Consider the following 25,284-nt stretch of genomic DNA (forward strand, 5'->3'; position numbering starts at 1 on the left):
TACGAAGGGCCATTTGTAGTTAAGAAGGTATTCTCTGATGGAGCCATGATGCTTGCTACAATGGATGGCGAAGATTTCCCGTATCCCGTGAACGCGGACATAGTTAAAAAATACTACGCATAAAAGAGACCCGCTAGGTCGACATATCTAGGCAAAAGTAAGGGCATCCCGGCGAACCAAAAGGGTTCGGGCAAAAATTAGGGATAAACATATAAAAATGTACACCCGGCAAGTCGAAAACCTGAAAAGGCGGCTTGGGAAAAAAAGGGTATCCTGGTGGGCTGAAAACCTGAAAAGGCGGTCCAGGCAAAAATTAGGGATTAAAGCGTATGACTATGTCCCGTTCTCGGTCAGCTTCACCAAAGTCAAAGAGACTGAACAAGCCAATCACTTCTATTCGACAGCAAGAGATGAGATGCTTGAAGACATAATAGCAGTAGTAGAATTAAAATCGATAGGACTTTTTTTTCATAGCTGTTTTTTTCTTTGCTTTCTTGACAATTTCCTCTTACTAGGATTTCTGTCTCCTTGTATTAAAATTGCTTGTTTATAGGCCCTCTTTCAAAATCAATACAATTTTATTTCCAAAAAGGTACTTTTGTTTTACTTTCTCCGTTTTGTGTGCATAAACGTCCATTGATTTAATTCGAATTAATATATGCATTTGAATATGATTGATATTTACCGAAAATACATGCATAAAATAGAAATAGCAATTACTAAAAGACTTTAGGATCAAGGATAAGGTTTAACCATGCGTTCTAACAAATCCGGTTGCAAATCGTATTCCCCTGCAAAACCAGTTATTCCCAGAAGAAATTGGCACTACTAGACAAATTGGTCATCTCTTTTATCCCCAGTCAGGTTCTGTTGAATATTTCTACCATCAGACAGAAATCAAATATCCCCAGCTAAAAAAGGGTCATCAATACAAATATCTCCAACCAGAATATCGGGATTTATTTTCCCATGGCAAAAATTTTCAGACGCATAATTCATTCATGCATCATTTCACAACATATACATGCATGCAATGTTCGCATTTATTTTCAAGAGCATAAAACATCTCATGCATCATGACATGGCATGAGGCTAACTCTTTTTTTTCCAGGTTAATTATCCTCCTGATACAGTCAAAATAAAGATTCATTCAGACGGATATCTTTATCGATTACATTCAAGATTCAGATACATCTTTCAGATATAATCCATATGAATATTCATTCTGACAAGCATTCTGATATCCTCCTAATGATGGCATCTTTAAGCCCATCCCAGACATTTATTGCAAATACAACATATACAAATATTATCAGATATAGCCTAACGTACGGCTCATTCTGATTCAGCCTAACATATGGTTCCTTCAACTGTTCCAATACGGTCTAGCGTACGACCCATTTGGATATTCATCCCCTTAGATACTACCTAGCGTACGGTACATTCTGAAATATAGTCTAGCGTATGACTACCTCTTTTATCATCAGATACAGCCTAATGGACGGCTCATTCTGCTACTCAGATACGATCTAGTGTATGATCCATTCTGATCTTTTATCCTCAGATACAGCCTAATGGACGGCTCATTCTGTAACTCAGATACGGTCTAGTGTACGACCCAGTCTGGCTCTTCTCATCAGATACTACCTAGCGTACGGTACATTGTGAAATGTAGTCTAGCGTACGACTACTTTTTATCGCCAGATACAGCCTAACGAACGGCTCATTCAACTACTCAGATACGATCTAGCGTACGATCCATTTTGATCTTTATTTCTCCAGATACAGCCTAACGGACGGCTCACTCTGCTACTCAGATACGGTCTAGCGTATGACCCATTCTGATCATTATCTCATCAGGTTTAGCTCACCCTAATATCACCTAATGGATGGCTCATTATACGGTCTAGTGTACGACCCAGTGTGACACCCATGTCTTCAGATATGGTCTAATGTACGACGCACTTTGAAGCTCTCATCATCAAACTTTCTGGATGGTATCTTTAAGCCCATCTCCATCAAGACTATCTTTTAATTAACAAGTGCAAATTTTTGGGGCATTCTAAGTGTTCAATAATCTTCCACCTCCAGATCACGAATGGCGTACATACCATTCTAATTCTCTCGGTTTAAGAATATTGAACAGGGGCAGTTGTCATACCCCAAAATTTGCCTGTTAATTTTTATGATAAATTGATTCATGCATGACATTTATTTCACATTTGCATTCATTCATTAGCATACATTCTCATATAAATTATAAATTTTAATTTATTTATTATGTGATACAGATATAAAAAATAATAATGATTTTGGTTATCTGTATGATATAAATAAATTATATATATATATATATATATATAAATAAAATAGTTTTAATTTAATGATAAATAAAAATAGATTTGAATTTTAATTGTATAATTAAAATTTTAAATTAATTTTATTTGTTAAAGCTCATTAAATTATAATAACTATTTTTTATAATTTAGTGACTCATGTTCCATTTATTCATTATTTATAAATAGTATTTATTTAGTAATTCACGTTTTTTACTTAATAAAATTTATTTATAAGAGTAACATTTTTTTAAAAGCCCATAAATTATAAAATAATTTTGGTCGATATAAGTAAGAATAATTTTGATTTTTTTTAAATGATGAAAGTAAAAATAGAAATAGGTTTAAATTTTAATTCAATTATGTAACTAAAATTTAAATTAATTTTTATTTGTTAAAAGTCATTTAAATTATTCATTATTTATAATAATATTTGTATTTAATAAATATTTATTTATAATAATAGATATTTAAGACCAAATCCAAACCAAAAATATATAAATAATCATAGTATTATTTATCATATGATGGTTTTGTTTTATAAAAATAATTTTGGCTCTAATTTAATAACAAAAATTTTAATTTTAATTGTGCAATTAAAGCTTTAAATTAATTTTATTTTTGGTTTATTATTAAATTGCATTTTATTATAATTTAGAAAAGTGAAGTTTGAATGAGTATTCCATGCCTCACGTGGAATTTGAACTTTTGAAATACCAGCCCATGCAAAATGTTAGAGCTAACTCTCCTAAATTATAGGAAGGGATCCAAATATTTAGCAAGGTTAAACCCTAATCCACACCATTATAAATACTTCATATGGCTGCAGCGAGAGGGAAAAAAATGAAAGAGGAGAGATACAGGAGAAGAAGATACACAAGGCAAGGTAGAAGCTAGAAGATTCACGGGCAGGGAAAAGAGAAACAATCATAAAGCACTCATAGCCTGAATAAGAATAACACATATACAGTGAGCAAGCTAGAAGAATCAAATCCCCCAGTTTGTTGTATTCACATGAAAGAAACAGCATGAGAAAAAAAATAAAGTAGCTTGCCGTAAGAGAGAAAGCTGTAACATGCACGGTGGTGTTGTGTCAAAATGGAAAAATCCATGTTGAATTAATATATTTAATTAGGATTTTTTTTTATTTCTTTCTTTTTAGTTTAATTAGGTTTTATTATTTTGTATGCCCTTTTACTTTTGTACTCGTTAATTAAGATTTAGATATTTTATATCCCCTTTTAAATTATGTACCCCCATCCCGAAGCCATGTAATAGCGTAGTCTTATTTTTCGCACTTTAATTTTTCCATACTTTGAATATAACTGTCTAGATGTATGCTAATAGGATTGCATGGAAAGATAAATAATCGAATTTAGATAAATTAATTCAAGATAATATATCCGAATCCAATCATTTCCACACTTGCACCTCTAGGGTAACCCTCTCTTTGTTGCCTTACGATATTACGGTCATGTCCCGTGAATGTGGGGATACCCTTAGCAAAGACCCTTTCGATTAAATCATCATCATCCCTAAACAGATAAGTCATAGTCCCTTCGATCAAAAGGTCAATGTCCCTACAAGATAAATCATAGTCCCTCGAACGTTGCCTTCGAATATATGACCTTGTCCCTCGAACGTTGCCTTCGAACATATGACTTTGTCCCTCGATGACCCTTCGTTGTAGCCTACGATTAAATGATGATCGTCTCTTCGAATGCTAAGGTATCCTTACAAATGTTGCCTTCAATGACCAATCAACGACCCCACGATGTCCCTTTACATCCAAAGGATAAGACTACTTACTTCTCAATAGTGAGGATAGTTTTACCCTCCTAAGGATAGGAAATACCTATAAAGACCTTGGTTAGGTATAACAACTAAATGCTTGCTCACAGCTTAAAATACTTTTCACACCTCACACTTTTCAAAACATCTTTTAGAAAATCACCACTTGGTATACATTCGCACCAGAATCATCGTCGAGTTATATTTTTCTAAACATCTTTCAAAATCAAACGAGATAAACACTTTGTATACATTCGTACAAGAATCATTACAAAGTTAAACTCTCCTTTCAAAATATTTTCTAAACACACCACATTTCTCAAACACTTTCTCAAACAAGGAAAACATAAGTGAGTTAAGCAATTAAGAGCCCATGGATAACCATGGATACAAAGGGTGCTAACACCTTCCCTTTGTATAATGTACCTCCCGAACTCAAAATCTAATCAAGGTCTTTCCTGTTCTTTTGCGCCTTTCCTTATTGGATAAAAGAAAAGTCGGTGGCGACTCTTGCTATCCGCAACATAGCTTTTCAAAGCAAAAACACAAAGTCAGTTCACCGTATCACAGGATCCCACACTCTTTCAGATGGTCATCAAACTCTAGGCTTAAATACTCACCACCTCGATCTGATCGAAGAGTTTTAATATTCTTACATAGTTTATTTTGTACTTCATTCTTGAATTCCTTGAACTTTTCAAAGGACTCTGATTTGTGTTTCATTAAATACACATAACCATATCTACTGAAATCATCAGTAAATGTGATGAAGTACTGAAAACCTCATCTGTCTGGTATGTCCAGTGGTCCACATACATCAGTATGTATGAGGGCCAAAAGATCATTAGCTCTTTCACCTTTTCCTATGAATGGAGACTTTGTCATCTTTCCAATTAAACAAGATTTGCATGTCTCATATGATTCATAATCAAAAGAGTCCAACAGTTCATCTTTATGGAGTTTGGAAATGCGTTTCTCATTTATGTGGCCTAATCGACAATGGCAAAGGTAAGTTGGATTTAACTCATTAGGTTTCATCCTTTTAGTATTAATGTTATAAATAGGCATTTCAAGATCAAGGACATATAGTCCATTGTTCATTTGTGCAGTAGCATAGAATATATCATTCAAATAAACTGAGCAACAATTGTTCTTTATTATAAATGAAAAACCAAACTTGTCCAAACAAGAAACGGAAATAATATTCCTGCTAATTGCAGGTACATAATAACAGCTCTCTAACTGAATTATTAAACCACTAGGTAAAGTCAATACATAAGTTCCTACGGCTAAAGCAGCAACCTTTGCTCCATTGCCAACTCGTAGGTCGACTTCATCTTTTGCCAAATCTCTACTCCTTTTTAGTCCCTGCACATTGGTACAAATGTGAGAACCGCATCCAATATCTAATACCCATGATGCAGAAGTAGATAAATTAATTTCAATAACAAAAATACATGAAGTTGAAGTCTCTACTCCATTCTTCTTATCTTCCAAGTACTTTGGGCAGTCTCTCTTCCAGTGTCTGGTCTTACCGCAATGGAAGCAGGTGCCTTCTTTTGCTATGCCTCCAGTAGGCTTCAAAGCAGCAACAGTGGGTTTGGGTTTGGCAACTTCCTTGCCTTTCCCTTTATCACCCTGCTTGGTGGGCCTTTTGTTCTGTCTCTTTCCATTTCCGATCATCAGAATGGACTTCCCTTTTGACTTCAGATTCTGCTCAACAGTTCTTAACATGGCTAGCAGTTCAGGAAGAGATTTGTCCATATCATTCATATTGAAATTTAGGACAAATTGACTGAATCTATCTGGCAACGATTGCAAGATCAAATCAGTCGCAAGTTCCTTTCCGAGGGGAAAACCCAACCTCTCAAGGTTTTCCACATACCCAATCATCTTGAGCACATGGGGACCTACAGGGGCTCCCTCAGCTAACTTGCCTTGAAAAAGGGCTTTTGAAACTTCAAACCTTTCATGCCTTGCTTGCTCTTGATAGAGCATCTTCAGGTGTTCGATCATATCGAACACTGCCATGTTCTCATGTTTCTTTTGCAACTCTGAGTTCATGGTAGCTAGCATGAGACAAGCAGTTTCATTGGCATCATCAACATGCTTCTTATAAGCATCTCTTTCTGCCTTAGGTGCAGAACTAGGAGGTTCCTCTTCAAGAACAGGTTTCTCCAAGACGTACAGCTTTCTATCATGTTTGAGGACAATCCTAAGATTTCGGTGCCAATCTAGAAATTTGTCCCAGACAATTTTTCCTTGTCAAGGATTGATCGCAAAATGTTGTTAGAGGTGTTTGTTGTCATGGTAATCTACATGAAAATAATGAAAATATAAGTATCAATAACATATTTAATTAGGCCTTTAATTAAATATGCTCCCACTATTTTACTCAAAACAAATGACCCTCACCATTTGATTCAGAAAATCCCATTGGAAGATTTTCTAGTGGATCGAGATCCATATTTCACTTTGTTTTAAGTCCGCGTAGGAGGATTACACAAAACTAGGTTATTTAGGTAGGAACTCCTTCCAATTGTATCTAATACAACTCTCGAATATTTTAGTTGGGTGAATAACTCCTTATTCCAATCCATCACATGGATCATTTCCAACTTTTGCTTCTAAACATATATAATCTTATTATAATTTGTTAAGTTAAGTTTGACCCATTGTTTTAACAATTGGATATTACAATTATCCCATCGCACCTTACTAATATAGAACATGCACCTCGTAGGCGAAACCTACATTATTCGATACTAGTCTTGATGAGTGCTAAAACTTGGAAAGCATAAACTTAATATTTAATTTGAGGGAATTTGCAATTATTATGATATCATCGGCTTATTTATCATATAAATCGTCTCTCACATGCATCAACATACATTCACATGCATCAACATACATACATAATGAAAAAGTTATGGCCCCTAGCGCAATTGTTCTCCCAAGCCAATGAGAGAACCTAAGTTAACCTAATAACGATCTAAGCTTCTCCAAGCAAGATCTTCAAGGTTGTCCTCATTTGATATTTAATTCTTCTCTTTCTTCATAACATTACATTACATAAAAGAAACTCATTTTACATATGAGGGAGTGAGATGAGAAAAGAAGTTACATTAAGAGATATTAAAAGAGAGGCACGGCACGCAGGTCGTATTTTAAAACCCAAAACAAAATAAAGGAAAACTAAGGTCATAACAGCGGACGGGGGTCAAGGGGGCAGCGCCCCTGGCTGAAAATTTTAATGAACAATTCATTTGAAATCGACGTCATTTTTCGCATCAACACTTGATACTTTAAAGCACAACTCTTGCGCAGTCACAACCCTAATCGCATAACTCTTTAACAACATAACCCCTGTGCCGTCATTAACCCTAATGCACCAATTTCAGACCGTCAAACACATCTCGATTGTTGATTCAGTATGATTGATCAATACGTCATTGCTTCACCATACTAATGTCGGATCAAGAAGCAAACGACCATTGATCGCTCAAAGGAAAACAACCATTAAGTGTTTGAATGAATGAAACAGAAACAGTATATCATATATACCGTATTTTGCATCAGGATTACTTATATCATATATATAACTTGATTGATCTCAATTTAATTACTCGTTTATTCTTTGATTCATTCTGTCTTTTAATCGTATTAATACAGAAAATACAGAAAATAAACAACTATCAGATGCATAGTTTCGTAAGTGGCTCTGATACCACTGAAGGAGAAGGGCGATCCAAAATGCAGCGGAATTTAAAATTTTCTCCTTTAGTGATCCTTACGAATGGGCATGATCAGTGATAGAATCGTTACCTCTTGTGACGATTGAAACCTTTGATGCAGATCTACGGAGCGATCACAAACGTTGAACGATGACAACGCCTCTACTCAGTCCACACGAACGGATTCCTTCAATCTCAGTGCTAGCTGCTACGAATGAAGGCTTTGAGTGAGTGAGAGAGAGAGAAACGAAATTGCAAGTGCACAAATGCTTCTACACAAGGGTTCTATTTATAGAACCACTTGTGTGGGCTGCAAGCTAAAAAGCCCACTCAAGTGTATGTGGCCCATATCTTATAATATGCCAATATCACTTAAGCGCGTGGTACCTTACCATATTTCGTATTCTACTTAAGCACACTGTACCTTACGATGTTCTAGAATTCACTTAAGTGCGCCGTACATTACAGTATTCCTTAGTTACTCTATCTCTCATCAATCCGTCCTTTTATGTGTGACCCTGTAGGTTTTCGCGGCATTGGCAATTATATTAAATCACGTATTTAACATAATAAACAGTGAGCGGTATCTAGCAACACATCACTGCTACCCAAGACACGAAAATGTCATGTGATCTGACAAATCCTTCTGTGATAATATTTATGTGTACAATTACCCTTTTGCCCTTATGTCTATATTGAAAACAAGGCATAGACCGTGTCATCCTTGTCCAGTTCAATATTGGGCCCATAGACATTTATCCTGTTACGCAGAATGGGCAAATTCCATCTAGGTCACTCATGTCTCTTAGCATGCTTCGTGGAGTACCCATCAACTGTCTTTATGGTCATCAAATTACGGACAACGTTTGATCAGCAATAAGACACTCGACTCTACATCTAGGGTCCATAGTGGTTTCAGGTCGAAGGGTGGTATACACCATTATCACCATGAGAATAACTTATGACACTTTGCATAACATTCTATATAGTATTCTCATAGTGGGTCAATCCAGTATAAATATTACTCTTAATATTCATACCTATGTTTAAGACTTGATAACTCCTTATCCATGATCCATGAGATGTGATCATCAGTCTATATACATAATAGTCTTAATGCTTTAATGTTATCCCACTTCACAATAATATCTTGACTACGAATACATTAAGAATAATGTCCTTATGTTTAATGTGATCTCATGATTAAGTCACACTTGATACATTAAACGGGCTATCTATGATAGGGACTTTATTAAACAAACATAATAAAGAAAAAGCCTTTTATTATTAATAAATAATTCGATACAAGTACCAAAAGTATTGGCCTCTAGGGCTTACACCAACACCTAAGACCACAAACAAAATCAAAACACACAAACAAATATACAATCACAAGATATGGCTCAAATGAGCAAAGTGAAAATGACATAATCATAAACAAGTTATATAAAATTTAAATGACAATGAATGATAAATGACTGGAATTTAAATTGCATAATAGTAAATGACTTGAAAGTAAAGCAATATTAACAAGAGTAGTCAAATGTTAGTCAAAAGTTAGTCAAGTGTTAGTGGTGATCTTTAATTAATTAAGTCATTCTTTGGATAACACTCAACCATTCATTCACAAGTATGAATCCTTAAACTAAGACATCTTCCATGAGAAGGGCTATAACTTGGATAATTCAACAAGTATGCCACTAGCTCCCATTAAAGGAAAAAATGTCAAGTCTCCACACAATTCCATGAAGAATGGGAGACTTACAATCTCACTTACTAGAATGATATGCCTTGAGGGTCAAATTTAGCTCTATCTTAAGCAATCGTAATTGGACTTATGTAGAAGTCACAACTATCTGAGGTCGGGCAATAAAAATATAGGTGTTAATACATGTTAGAGATTTGGTACAAAGAACTAAACTCCTGAAACATACCACACACTAAAAGAAAATGGGAAAGACCTATCTCAGTCATACTTGTATTGATTCATGTGACGCAAGATCATTGATGAATCAATTAGCCTTTAGACATTAGAGATTTTATTGGTCAAATGAGGGAATGGGGAAGAATAGGGATGAAGATGAAGAGGGGGGAAGATAGAAACACAAATTGATCATGAGAGGAATTTCATAAAATTAAAACCATCCATTCATTTTGGGAGATGAAATATACATTTCATCAATACCCTAAATCCAATGGTTTTGATCCAACAAAAGTCAAATCAACCTTGACCAATGCCCAAACAGAAATTCAAACATCACAAGACCATAGAAATGGCTCAACAATATTTTTAAACATTTAATCAATTAAAAATCAATTTAAAAATGAATTAAAATGCATTTTAATTTGGTCTAAACCTAAAATCCCTTCAAAACACCAAATAAATAGCCAATGGATTTATCCTAAGTCAAACAAGGTCAAAGGACCTTAGATAAAAAAATCATGATTTTTGAATAGTCATAAGTATTTTTAAACAATTAAAAATATGCATAAAAACATTTAATTAATGAAAAATACCAAAATTTATCCAAAAAATAATTTTAATTCAGAATATGGAAGAGAAAAATATTTAAAGATTTTTTGGTGAAAGTCCCATATTTTTTGGATTAAAAATGAAATTTCTATTAATAAAATAAAATAAGTGGATTAAATGAAAATTCAGAAAATATAAAAAAACAAGGGCCATCAGATCTCCCTCATTAATTGAGATGACATATCTGATGGCCAAGCGTACACGTTCCATGGTGAACCTTAGTCAATGCATCACACGTGTGCTAATCGAAACCAAAGACCAAGATTAAAACATTTCAAATGGATCAAAAGGTTGAGAGAGTGCCAACGCACCACCGGAGCCCTAACTCCGGTCTTCTTCTACGGTGGACCTCACCGGACTAGTCCACCACAAACCTTCACCAAAATGAAAAACAAAGACATGATTTTAAAGAAAAAATACTCAGGAGCTCAAATTTGGCCTTAAATTTCTCCAATTCCAAGTATATTGAGATGCAGGGATTTGAATTTTAAGGTTGATGAATTGAGTTGCTTCAATTTGACCTAAAAGCAACTCAATCTTGTTGCCTACATTGGTAGGACTTCATCCAACCAAAAATCAAAGAGAATGGTGAAGAATTGAGAGAGAATCGAAGAGAGAAAGTTTCTGAAAAATCACCTTCGAGTAGCTTGAATCTTGCTTGATCTTACTTCCAATTGGCCTTGGCTCGACTCCAGAAGCTTGCAGGAAGTGAAATGGATCAAAGAGAGGCTTGGATTCTTGGAGTTTCAATCTCAAAATAGAAGGAGATTTGAAACCTTATTTCAAGTGAAATCTTCAAGTTTATCCTTTAATGGAGGTTAGGAAGGCAATGGTTCAAAGCTTGGGCAAGTAAGGAACCCTTTTGTGATCACAATGGCCTTGTATTTATAGTGCACAAGTTGCTTTTCACACACTTTGAAAATTTGCCAACTTTAGCAACTTTGGTGCATGGATGCACGAGTAATGATTTGGGCTTAAGTAATGATGCAATCCAACTCCAAATCGTGCATATAGAGTTCTAAAACCATAACATGTAAGCATGCAATAGGAAATGGTTATTTAAATTCAAATTTTACCAAAACAAACCTATGAAAGGAACCATGCGCAAGTCCTTCAATCTTGGTCCAAATGAGGTGATCTTAGACTTTTTAGAAAGGTGGGATCAAGGGGAACAACTTTCATGTTGAACACCTTTCCATTTGAAGCTTGGATCATGATGAATTTTAATGTGGGAGTTTGGAAAATCAAACATAATTGAAAATTTTCTAAGTACCAAGTCAAATGTTCACTTCTTCCACCTTGAATAACTTTTGCTATGAGCTTTAAATGGAAAAATTTCCTTCATAAAATTTGTAGCTCTTTCAATCCTATTCAATTTAGTGGCAAATTATACCTCATTTGGATTTGGAATGAAGGAGTTATTCATTTTAGAAGTTGAGGAAAATTGCTTATTCAATGGTAATGCTCCAAAATGACCTATAATGTTTCCTCTTGGCACATGCCCTTGAAAGTTGAATTTGAAGTTTCTCAAAGTATAAAAGTTGAATAGGAAATCTTGAAATTGATCATGAAACTTGGATGGACTTCATCTCATAAAAATTGAGCTAGTTATGGTCCTTGAAAGTTGACCTCCTAACTAGGGCACATACAAAATGACCTATAATCTTTCACCACAAAAAATGACTTTCCAAGCAAAACTAGCTCTTGAACTAAAAATGAAATTTTTGCTCTTGGAATAATTTTCATATGACAAAAATTATAGGAGATAAGGTCTAGGGTACCCCAGTATTGATCAGTTGACTTTCTCTGGTCAACCACCATGAACCAACTTGCAAACTGGAAGTTCTCTTGATATTTTGGACTCATGGAGGATAATATATGTATAAGATGATGTATTATGAAGTATCCCTTGAAATATTTGATCAAATGTTGAAGAAACTTGCTAAGGAAGTCACACAAGATACCCAAATGAATTAGGGCCTCCAAGGCAAACAAACTTGAAAATCTTGATGATTTCTTTATCAAAATGATACATGAAGATCACGGGGATCCATATATGATGTCTAGAATCAATGTGAACCAACTCTTGATTGATCTCCTTACATTGAGGGTCTCAAATCCTAGTTGTGAACTTGATGAGGCATTGGTGGATGCTCACACTACCTACAAAAGAAACAAAGTTATACATAGACATATTTTTTGTATTTTGGTTAGTTGATAATGAAAAACGAAGTATGATACAATCAAATATGCTTGGCGATTCTCCCAATTCAAAACCAATGAATGAGGGGTAAGGAATATGCCAAGGTGTGATCCCAAAGCCAATGCATATGATGAGATAGCATGAGGGATCTTACGGTCAAAATTAGGGTCTTACAGAAAGATTGTATTGAGTTCGCCAAAGGGTGCCAAGAATTCCAGATGCACGCGAGCGTCCAACACATACCATAAAGTGAGTTACATGCGATTATCAAGCCTTTGCCCTTTTGGTAGTGGGCATTAAATGTCATCAAAGAAATTCGACCGGTCTCGTCAAAACAACAAAAGTTTATCTTGGTCGGAATAAACTACTTTACAAAGTGGATAGAAGTTATCCCTTTGGTAAAAGTGGATCAAGAGGTTGTGATCAAATTAATTCAAAAACACATCATGTATAGGTTTGGGATCCCCGAAACCATTACCACGGACCAAGGCTCAGTTTTTGTGGGTTAAAAGATGCAAGAATTCACCGTTGAAACAAAGTTCAGGTTGGTTACTTCCACACCTTACTATGCCCAAGAAAATGGCCAAGTCGAGGCAGCCAATAAAGTGATAATTAGTTTAATCAAAAAATACATTGCTAAGAACCCTAAGAATTGGCACAAAACATTAGACCAAATTTTGTGGGATTGTCGAACATCCCCAAAAGAGGCAACGAATTCAACGTATTTTTGTCTGACATTTGAGCACGATGATGTGTTGCTAGCAGAGATTTGTTTACAATCAGTCAGGGTGCAACACCAGAATGACATCCAGTCTGAGCAGTATTGGAGATTGATGTTCGACAAATTGACTAATTTAGACGAAGAAAGGTTGGCCACAATAGACGTATTGATACGACAAAAGGCGCGCGTGGCTAGAGTATACAACAATATGGTTAAAATTAAAACTTTTGAAATAAATGATTATGTTTGGAAGGTAATTTTACCTATGGGTCAAAGAGATCGAATGCTTACACTCATAGTTATTAAGCCTGGCGTTTGGATAATATGATGGCCCATAAACTGATCCAAGATAACCTCTATTGCCATCTTTTTTCATGGTTTAATCCAACCCACAAGTATGGTTTGTAAGATGCAGATTTCCTAAGCTTTACAAACTCGATTTAGGCCATATCTGCAACCAATGATGGACTTCAGTTTTTCCTTATATAGTCACTATATGAAGAAAAAAAGGACCAATTTTTGGAGGAACCAGTGCATCATTTTTTACAAGAGTTTCTGAATAGACTTGATGACTAACTATCTTCAAGCAGCTAAAAGAGTTCGAGGTGGAACAAATTCCAAATATAATTCTAAGAGAAGTAAGGAAAAAGGTTAATGACCGAAGATATACATCTTTCTATAACTCGTAGTGATTGATTATAGAGACTAGAAAGTCATAGGTTCAACCCTCTATTCTCATCTATTGAAAGTAACATTAATTTATTCCGTTGAACACCTGCTGGGGGACTTAAATGCTTAGACCTTGTGTTCCCTCTCATCCTCATGAGTGTACCCTAGCTAACATGGTCCAGTTTCTTCGTAAACTTTTTCCTTCACGTTCAAGATTTTATAAGTAATCAAGTCCAAACACAGATTTACAATGCTTTGGGATTTGAGTGCACGAAATTCAACGCGAGTGCTATAAAATTGTTCGCCCAAAGATTTCCTACTAGGCTATACAAATTTTAGGGCTCTTGCTTGTTTTGGCTAGAACGAAAGAAGCTACAACGTTTTTAGAAGCAATGGACGAAAGACTCAAAATGAATGAAAAACTTGATTACCTTATAAAAGTTGCAAAGCAACTGTTATTGTTGTGAACATTAGGGGGAATCAATTTATTTTTTAAACTTAGGGTGCACGCATGTGTGCTATTTACACAAACTTAAGGAGAAATGAGGACATTTTTCTATATTTTATTTTATTAGTTGATCTATTGATTTTCTAATACAGGGTTGCTTTATTCTCTATGGGCACGTGTCACTTAGAATAATCAAATTTAGCTGTTTATATGTGAATTACGAGTATTGATTTTCATTGGGGTGGAGATAATAGAGGTTTGAAGGGTTGGTTGCGAAATCGGAAAAAGGTAAAGCGACAAATGGTAGGATTTTGATTTTAGGGATGATTTTGCAGGAAGAAAGAGGAGGATTAGAGTAATGGTGAAGGATATGGCGGTGTATGATTATCGTCGATGGTAGGAAGGGTTGCACCGGCGGAAAGAGCGGGGAGACGATGGAAAAAAGAATCAGAGAAGGAAATTGAAGAAAAGCAAGAAAGAAGAAAGAGAAATGGGATAAAGAGAAAAAAAGAAGAAAGATAAGGTAAAGAGTGAGGACCAATGGGAATGAATTACGTATCAGAAAGAAAGCAGGATAAAGATAAAAACACCAGCAAGGAGAAGGTCAATGAAAAGGAGACACGTGAGAGGGATAAGACATGTAGGAGAAGAAAATATCTACAGATACCATATTAGATTTGTAAAAATAAACAACTGAATAATACTTCATTCAAATGAAAAATATTTACAAGATAATGTGTAGTATATATATATATATATATATATATATATATATATATATATATATATATATATATATATATATATATATATATATATATATATATATATATATATATATATGGTCAATTCAGTAATAAATAACTATTTATACTGTATGTACCTTGTGAAAAAAACTTTTTTGTGGAATGAATTATTCCATCTCTTTTTTATTTATTTGAAAAGAACGAAAATTATGTTCAAAGAATAAAATATATCATGATTGCAGAAATTTATCTATTGCATATAGGCTTTAAGACATCGTGGCATAACCGTCGAGGGAACCTACTACAACTCCAGGTGGCGAAGAACCGACATCGAGGTGCCAAACCTTCCCGTCGATGTGAGCTCTTGGGGAAGATCAACCTATTATCCCTAGAGTAACTTTTATCCGTTGAGCGACGATCCTTCCATTCGGCACCGTCGGATAGCGTCCACGTGCCTGTTTGTCCGCTTTTAATTTAATTTAATTTAATTTGTGGTATGTATCTTGTTCGCTTTATTTTATTTTAATTTAAATTTTTTTTTATTTTTTTTTATAATAAACTTTGTGGTATGCACTCTTATTCATTTTTCACGTATATAAATAAAAAATAAAAAATTATTTGTTAAGTTAAACTAGTATTATAAAATAACTTTAATTCAATTTAGAGCGACACCACGATTCTAATTAAATTTAATTCAATTTAAGTTGACACCATACATGCTCACAACAATATTGTAAACAATAAAAATCATTGGAAACAGTAACCCATTTTCTAAAGAAAATAACAATGAAAATAAAGTAATAAAAGAGAATGAACAATGAAAATAAAAACAGTAACGCACAAAGTATTAATACAAACAATTTCAATCCTTCACTGTTCACCCTCCTTGCCAACTGAATTTCCAATTTCAATCTTTAATCATTGTTCACATTGTTAACTGATTGTCATTAATATTTTTCATTTGAAACCACCCCATTTAAACCTGGATAAAGCAATCATAAAAAATAATAAACACCCTTTGGACTTAAACAAATAGAGTGATTTTTAAAAAATGATAGAAAATGGGATGAGCGAGTTCACTGGCGTGCTATTTTATGTTTTTTTATTTGTTATCTCTCTACTGAAACATGGAAAAAAAATATTCACTTCTTCTATTTTAAAGTTAAAACCAAGACATGCAACTAAATTATTTATTATTCACATAGTTCTTTGTTATTTTACATACTTCGATGTACTCCAAAGTTGTCTTATAAGTTAGATGGACAAACATAAGATAAGTCAAGGTTTTCCGGTGAGAATACAAATCAATTAGAGGATAAGTAATTTTGCAATATGATTAGGGTGAAATTACCGAAACAAATGATAATAGTTTATCGATATAAAACTGAATCAATGAGAGAAATAAATTTACAAAGTAGAAAGAGAAAAGTTATAATAACAAATGCAAAAGCTTTTATGATTTTATGAAAATGACAGTTGTAATATTAAAAAAAATAAATCAATTATATGTAAATAGAAGTTGAGGGTAATTAAGAAAGAAAAATAGATAAATTTAAAATCTCCTATTTTCTTTATAATTATTTATATGTAAATGAAAGTTGAGAGTAATTACACTGTAAATCTATAAGGTTTTCTATTTCAAAAATGTTTAATGGTTATTTTTTTCTCTTTTTAGACACACACCAACACGTGCTATATTTTATACAGTGTAAGTGTAAGATTTTTAATTTTGGTGTAAAAATAGCTAACCTAAAAAAAAAGAAAAAGAAACAACAAGACATTACTAAATAACTTTATGAAGTAACATGTCGGCATGCCACAATTTGCCAATGTGGATAAGTGTTTGAGATGTCATAGTTTTCTTCTAAATTATAATATTTTCATATTATAATTAAATTATAGTTCTAAAAATTTTTTAATCAAAATTTTCTCTTAAATCAAAGTTCTTTTCCAATTAATCACTGATAATAAAATAATTTGTTAAAATATATAATAATAAATTATAATCCTACAACCTTCTACTAAAATTCTATAAATTTTTCTACTATTTTTTTTTCTCTAAAATCTCATTCTCTTCCGGTAATTAATTAAAATATAATAATAAAGGCAGCCAATAATAAACTAATAATAAAATAGTTAATTAAAAATAAAATAAAATAATAAAATAATAAATTTAATATCTCTTTTAGTGTTTGAAAAAAATATCATATTAATCTTTTTATTGTAATTAACAACAGAAAAAATTAACAATAAAAAAATATTCAAAAATCAATCATTAAATTCACCATTAATTAAAGAGAATTAATATAATATATTTTAAAAAATTAAAAAATCAATTTGGATTTTTTAAAAATAAATGATAAATGAATCTGAAATTAATATTAGGATAAAAAATATTAAACCTAAATAATATATATAAAGTAATAAAATATATAAATTCACTTTTAATTAAAAAACAAATATCTAACGCGGTGAAGAGTAAAGTATATTAAGAAACCTAATAAAATAAAAATAAAAAAAATAAACAGAAAAAGAGTTTCACAGATCCTTCATTGCAAAAATCAGAATCCTTGCTTGTTAAGGAAGAACAACAACAACAACAACAAAAAGGTTAGACTCACCAATCCCTTTACCTTATTCAATTTCCTCTTTTTTTTTCCTTCTCATTGAAATTCCTATTACTCTGAAATTCGATACCCTAACCTTGCCGCAATATTTGATTTCTGTGTTTTATTTTGTTAAGTTCTCTTTGTTGTTTAGGAACTGATTCTGATCGAAACCCTAACGATGTCGATGCTCAATTCGTTTTTCGCTCAGGGTTTTAAGGCTTCTAAGTGGTACTGTTTGTTTCTGTTCATATCTCTTGTTAATTTTTTACTTTTTTTTATTGATGCTATGGAATTTTGTTTAGAATTTTTTTCAGAATTTTTTTTGTTAGAGTGTATCAATTATAGGTTGTGGTGAATTATTTGTGATAGGTTATTGTTAGCTTGCCTGGAGTTTACAACGTTTTAAGGATAATTTTTTTTTCAAACAAATTTGAATTGAGACTCAACCTCTTAACCTTCCTTAGTCGGTTATTGTTTATGCACTTCAAGTGTCCTGTGTGCTTTGATGAATATTTTATGAGTTGAGTTATTTGTTTAATTTTACCTTAAATATATGTTTATAATTATTATATGTAATTTGACCTAAAAAATGATACTCTGGTTTTTTAGAGTATCAGGTTCTGTACTAGAGTTGATCATAAAAAGAACCTAGTGTCTTAGATTTTTGCAAAATCTAACACTTGATCATAAAGAACCTAGTGCCTTAGATTTTGGCAAATTGAAATCTAAGACAGTAGGTTCTTTTCATTTTGGGGCTAATTCAAATGCTAAAAACTAGTTTGTTAGGCAAGGATTGTTCATATCTCTTGTGTTTTTCCTTATATATCTCCTTACACTCAGCTATTAAGTTTGGTGTATGGGTAATACAGTAGCCCAGAAACTGATGCAGGATAACCTCTATTGCCGTCTTTCATCATGGTTTAATCCAAACCCACAAGTCTGGTTTGTAAGATGAGGATTTCCTAAGCTTTACAAACTCGATTTAGGCCATATCTGCAACCAATGCTGGACTTAGTCATTATATGAAGGAAAAAAGGACCAATTTTTGGAGGAACAGATGCATCGTTTTTGGCAAGAGTTTCTGAATAGACTTGATGATTAACTATCTTCAAGCAGCTAAAAGAGTTTGAGGTGGAACAAATTGCAAATATAATGCTAAGAGAAGTAAGGAAAAGGTTAATAACCGAAGATATACATCTTTCTATAACTCGTAGTGATTGATTGTAGAGATTAGAGAGTCGTAGGTTCAGCCCTCTATTCTCATCTATTGAAAGCAACATTATTTTGTTCTGTTTAACACCTGCTGGGGGACTTAAATGCTTAGACCTTGTGTTCCCTCTCATCCTCATGAGTGTACCCTGGCTAACATGGTCCAGTTTCTTTGCAAAATTTTCCCTTCACGTTCAAGATTTTAGTAAGTAATCAAGTCCAAACACAGATTTACAATGCTTTGGGATTTGAGTGCACGGAATTCAGCGTGAGTGCTATAAAATTGTTCGCCCAAAGATTTCCTACTAGGCTATACACATTTTAGGGCTCTTGCTTGTTTTGGCTAGAACAAAAGAAGCTGAGGTACAACTTTTTTAGAAGCAATGGACGAAAGACTCAAAATGAATGAAAAGCTTGATTACCTACTAAAAGTTGCAGAACAGCTGATATTCTTGTGAATATTAGGGGGAATCGATTTAGTTTTTAAAATTAGGGTGAACACATGGGTGCTATTTACACAAACTTAAGGGGAAAGGAGGACAATTTTCTATATATTGTTTTATTAGTTGATCAATTGATTTTCTAATACAGGGTTGCTTTATTTTCTATGGGCACATGTTACTTAGAACAATCAAATTTAGCTGTTTATATGTGAATTAGGAGTATTGTATTTCATTTTAATTTAAATAATTATTGTCATCTGTACAAGTGTTCTGTTTTATTGCCATTTTTCTCTTCGACTTTGTGACTAAAATTTAAGTACTAATTTAAAAGTTTCACACTTGCAGCAAAACTCTGCTTAAACTGTCAATTCCTCGGATAAAGTTACTCAGAAACAGAAGAGAAATTCAATTGAAGAATATGCGTCGCGAAATTGCAAAGTTACTTGAGACTGGTCAAGAAGCCACGGCTCGTATTAGGGTATACCCAATTTGCATGTTGCATATTTATTTAGTTTCAAAATTTGAAAGAATGGGGTTTCAAAGAAAATCTTCTGTCATTTTGCGACACGCGTAGGTGTCCGACACTTGTATGACACCCATACGACACCTTATTGATACATAATCATCTATGCAGGTAGAACATATTATTAGAGAGGAGAACATGATGGCTGCTCAAGAGATCCTTGAACTCTTTTGTGAACTTGTTTCTGTCCGCCTTCCAATTATTGAATCTCAAAGGTATTTTAAAGATCAAATGAATATCTGGATGATTAGCGTTGCCTTCTGTTTGATAGTAAATGTGATTTATGTTCGTTAAAAATGACGCCTTACAAAACTGACCAATTAGTAACTAGCGTATGATGTATTTGTTTTTTAACAAAACAATACAAAATGCACGAGATATGGTTGAGTTCTGCCAATTGGGCAAGAACTACACCCGAGTACATAATGATGAATTGTCTGAAAATGAGAACAAACTCTCTTAAGACATTCGAGAGGCCTTTCTCTCACACACTATGACTTACAACCAAATTGTTTTCTCCTACTAGCTGACTCCTATTTAACCTCTCTTATTCTAATTAACTTTTGTTGCTGCCATACTAAAAGTTGTTACAAATATTAATTCCCTTTAACTAGTGGACGACTAACAATACTCCCGCCCAATTGAGTCACCTTGTTCTCAAGGGGAAAAGAGGGAAAGGAACACTGAACAGAGTCCACAGTTTCCTCAACACGTAATGGTGTCACTTCGTGATTGCAAACACGATCTCGGTAACATCTTAGATTTTTTTCAAGATATTATTTAAGTTTCATATTAAAAATGCAACTATAATTATTTTTAATTATAAAATGAGAAAATTATAATAATAACCTGAAAATAAAATTTGGAGAAACGTAGATTTAATAAAATTAAGCAATAGTTTGAAAATTCCTAGTGGAAGAAAATTCATATCCACATTTCTAATCGAGTTCAGATGCTAAATTAAATGAAATAAAAGTATTGTACCGCAACGGCTTATTTATTACCTGAATTACTAATTTTGCAAAAGACCCTGTTTACCATTGTACATGCTTCAAGCAACACATTCAATCATGTTTTTCTCCTTGAGTACTTAAAATGTTAATCGTAAGGGTTATATTTTATATCCACCTTGAGTCATACTCACCATACGCTAGTTACTAATTGGTCAGTTTTGTAAGGCGTCATTTTTAACGAACATAAATCACATATCATATCATATAAGATAAAATTTAAAACTAATGATTGAATGTGTTACTTAAGCGCGTACGGGGTAAATAGGGTCTTTTGCAAAATCAGTCATTTATGTAATAAATAAGCCGTTGCGGTATTTCATTTAATTTAGCATCTGAATTCATTTAGAAATGCGGATATGAATTTTTTTCCGTTAGGAATTTTCAAATTATTGCTCAATTTTATTAAACTACGTTTCTTCAAACTTTATTTTCAGTTATTGTTATAATTTCCTCATTTTATAATAAAAAATTTAAATAATATCTTAGAGAAAATCTGGGATGTTACTATCTCCATTAGCTCTCTTTAGTAGACAGATTTCTTCTGTGCACTTTCTCACAACCCTTGGCTGAAAAATGCAAGTGGTTTACCTCCGTGTAATAATACAGCCACAACCCCTTCACTAGATGCATCTGTTTTCATAGTGAATCCTATATAAAAAATTGCTACTAGATGCATCTGTTCTCATGGTGAATCCTATGTAAAAAATTGCTACCTCAAGAGTTGACAATTCAGCCACTGCTTGTTGCAATCTATTGAAAGCTGTTTCTGCCCCTTTGGTCCATAGAATACTACTTTTCACTCAATGCTCAGTTGAAGGTTTGTCTATTTGACCATACCATCTAACAAATCTCCGGTAGTATCCCATCACGCCAAGGAACGCTCTCAATCTCTTCACTTCTTTAAGGACCGGCCAGGACGGCATTGCTTCAACCTTCTGCGGGTCAGCTTCAACCCCTGTCCCCAGTACGATGTGGCCTAGATATTCCTGTTTTCTTTGACCAAAATTGCAATTCACCAATGAATGTTGTCTCAGCATCGTTCTCAAATGCAGTATATGCTCCTCCATTGTGTTAATTTAGGCCGCAAATTGGGGATATCTGCTCTCTCCTTTAATGTGATGACGTGACCATGCTTCCTTGATGGTTTCAGACTCTTGAAACACCTCTTCAAAATCTTTAAAGACAATTGTGACTACTGGCGGGACTTCACATTTGCTTCCCTGTTGTTGTTGTTGTAGGGTGTTACACTCGATTAGAAAGCCTACTTTCTCATTGCCAATAGCTTTCATAACTGATTTAAAAGATGCAGATGACATTGCCATGGTTGGTTCTCCTTTTAATACAGTAACCTTCCTTTCTACTTCTAGAGACATAGTTTAGTCCCTGAAGTTTGTTCTATGTTATCCCAATCCCGCAAGCTGTTCGACTCCTAGCACCACATCTGTCCTTCCTAGTTCAAACAAGAAGTCTTGTTGAATCCCAAGACATTGTAACTGCATTTCTAGCATTCTACAAACACCTTGGCAGCTGATTTTATTTCAATTTATGCGCAGCTACCCAAACTGTCCCAATTTCACAATCATTAGCTATGTGCACCACTTTTGTAGTTGACAAGCATATTTACAACAATATTTGCTCCAAATTTGTAAACTAGTGATGAACCAACATTGATGGTTTTCAAACACTATATGAGTTGCGACCACCCTTTCCAGTTTTTATAAGATTTTAGTTGAATTTTGTCATTCATTTTTCCCAAGTGTGTGATATGATTAAGACCTATTCATTGTTGTAGTTGAAGCACAAAAAGTGAATCTTGATTCTTTTTATTATGCATCTAAACTTTCAATGTTGTTCAGGGAATGTCCCCTAGACTTGAAGGAAGCTATATCTAGCATATGTTTTGCTGCACCTAGGTGTGCGGATCTGCCAGAGTTGTTGCAAGTTCAGTTGCAATTCGCGACTAAATATGGGAAGGAGTTTATTTCTGCTGCTACTGAACTCAGGCCAGATTGCGGTGTTAATCGACAGGTTCCATGAATTTTCATACTATAAAGACTTTCTTCGTGGATAAGCATCTTACACAGGAGTTTATATTCTTGTATGATATTCTTAATGTGAATTACAATTGCAGTTAATAGAGCTGCTGTCAATTCGTGCTCCTTCACCAGAAAAGAAACTCAATCTTCTAAAAGACATTGCTACTGAACATGAGCTAGATTGGGATCCAGCTACTTCTGAAACCGAAATGTTTAAAAAACATGAAGACTTACTGGTAAGTATTTTTCTGCAATAAGTAGCTAGAAAGGGGAAAAATGATCATGCTATGCTCAATTTGTTCTTTCACACCAGTATCTTACAATACATTCCTCTCCTTATCAGAATGGCCCGGCTGAGTTTTTCAGTGGGTCAAAATTGCCCCTTCCCGAAGAAAAACATGATGAGCAGTTGTATTCCACTCATGATACGCCCAAAAAAGAGCAATTTGATTCTGATTCGGACTCTGACATGTTGGACTTTCCTGAAGTTCCAAAGGCATCTGTCCAGCCAAGTGCAAATTTTGCCACAGCTCCTGATATGGTTATACCTCCAGCAGCTATGCCGCACCCGAAAGTTGATCTTCATCCATCAAGCCATTCTGGAGAATTTGCAGATATGAAGCAGGAACACGATGAGCCAACAGTTTACAGAGATGAACCACATACCTCATTTGATAAAGTGGAAAGTAAACAATTTTTGCCATTCATCTCCCCTCCATCAGAATCTTATTATGCAGGGCATAGCGAGTCACCATCAGAATCACCTGCTTCATATGGTGTAAGGCATAGTGACTTGCCTCCCTTGTCAACTGCAAAATCTATCTCGCCTCCATCAGAACCATCTGCATCGTATACAAGGCACAGTGACTCAGCTCCCTCTTTATCAACTGCAAAGTATGAAGCTAAGGACATCTCTTTATCAACTGCAAAATCTGAAGCTAATTTGAACTTGCAAGATGTTGTAGCTGCTGCACATGCTGCTGCTGAAACTGCTGAACGTGCAGCAGCTGCAGCTCGTTCAGCAGCCAGCCTTGCTCAACTTCGTATCAGCGAGCTTACCAAGATGAGAAGCAATGAACATACACCTGACAATAGCTCTGAGAATCCATTTTATGCTGGAGGCAACAATGAATCTACCACAGAAAGGGATCATTTCACTGAACAAAATGCTGCAGTTAACCCTGATGGCAATGTTTTTAAGGATCATGATGATATTCACCGTGATCATTATGATTCCACAGGCTCTCATTCATCAAGTTTTCCTTCATTTGACACACACAAGGAAGATTTTGATTCTTCGCTACCTGCTGATCGTGTATTGGATGACAAATCCAATAGTCACCAGCCTAAGAGATTACCTTCAATGGAAGACGACTCATATTTTTCTTATCCCAACTTATTTACCTCTCAAAACTCAAATGCTGGATCTCACACAGATAATAGCCGCACCACTTATGATATGTGATATGGAATTATCATTCAACCACACATCTCCTTCAGTCTGAACTCAATCTTGCTTGTGTCTTATGCTGTTGAAGAATCCGCCGTATTTTTCTTTTTCTTTTTCAAAGAGCATGCAATTCCTGTCTATATTAATATCTTTTTAGTTACATACTATGGCTGGCTTTGCATAATGAACAATACGGAAAATATTTAATTGCTTCTGTCCAAAAGCCTCTGTTTGTGCTTTGTGGGGCTGATACAATGTGCAAATCTGAGATTTTCAGAAATAAACCATTCAGCTTTGATTTTCTTTACTTACGTTATAGGAGGATACAGGACATGTAATACATTCAAGACTTCATTTGTAATTATTGTAATATTATTTCATATTGCAGTGTGAATGTTATCATTTGACTTGCGTGCGATTTATCATATCTTTAGGTTTCTCGTTTAGTAAACTGTCGATCTGTGGTTCTATGTTTCTCAATTCTGTATTTTCCATTAGACTATGTTACTATTACTGGTTTTTCGGGCAGCTATTAAAAGAATAACACTTGTTTCGGTATAAACAAACCTCTCACGTTAAGTTCACTGTAGACAGCCTCTACTCCGCCATTATCTTCTCGGCCGATGAACCACAACTTTGTTGATGCATTTTGAACTCGAACTCGTCCTTGACTGTACATCTAAGATGCCAGAACCAAGACAAGATAGGAACAATACATGTATTGTGCAAAGAACATCAAAACAAACAAAATAACTTACAACGTGAGACACTATTATAGTATAAAATATTGTCAAATTATACGATGCTATAGAAATATTGC

The 25,284-nt window shown here is 34.1% G+C and overlaps 1 protein-coding gene across 3 annotated transcripts; it reads left to right on the forward strand.

Annotated features, from left to right (window-relative positions):
- The first annotated feature begins 17,660 nt into the window (after positions 1–17,660).
- LOC127127694 (uncharacterized) lies at positions 17,661–24,868 on the forward strand. 3 transcript variants are annotated; one of them, XM_051056959.1, is made up of 8 exons: positions 17,668–17,791; positions 17,942–18,018; positions 18,660–18,965; positions 19,788–19,920; positions 20,077–20,180; positions 22,835–23,006; positions 23,110–23,250; positions 23,358–24,868. In XM_051056959.1, exons 3-8 carry the CDS (start codon positions 18,943–18,945, stop codon positions 24,477–24,479), a joined length of 1,695 nt encoding a protein of 564 aa, XP_050912916.1. In that variant the 5' UTR covers positions 17,668–17,791; positions 17,942–18,018; positions 18,660–18,942; the 3' UTR covers positions 24,480–24,868. The 3 variants fall into 3 exon arrangements, with proteins under 3 accessions (XP_050912900.1, XP_050912916.1, XP_050912908.1); XM_051056943.1 differs by lacking the exon at positions 18,660–18,965 and having other exon boundaries at positions 17,661–17,791; positions 17,925–18,018; XM_051056951.1 differs by lacking the exon at positions 17,668–17,791 and having other exon boundaries at positions 17,818–18,018.
- The last annotated feature ends 416 nt before the right edge of the window (positions 24,869–25,284 follow it).

Source organism: Lathyrus oleraceus, chromosome 1 (assembly GCF_024323335.1).
Source record: "Lathyrus oleraceus cultivar Zhongwan6 chromosome 1, CAAS_Psat_ZW6_1.0, whole genome shotgun sequence".
Lineage (NCBI taxonomy): Eukaryota > Viridiplantae > Streptophyta > Magnoliopsida > Fabales > Fabaceae > Lathyrus > Lathyrus oleraceus.

What these genes read in the sequence shown, in the direction of transcription:
- LOC127127694 (XM_051056943.1), top strand. Translation starts at nt 17,969, where the DNA reads ATGTCGATGCTCAATTCGTTTTTCGCTCAGGGTTTTAAGGCTTCTAAG. An exon ending in GGTTTTAAGGCTTCTAAGTG is followed by an intron (nt 18,019 to 19,787) that starts GTACTGTTTGTT and finishes TCACACTTGCAG; the next exon opens with CAAAACTCTGCTTAAACTGT. An exon ending in CCAATTATTGAATCTCAAAG is followed by an intron (nt 20,181 to 22,834) that starts GTATTTTAAAGA and finishes AATGTTGTTCAG; the next exon opens with GGAATGTCCCCTAGACTTGA.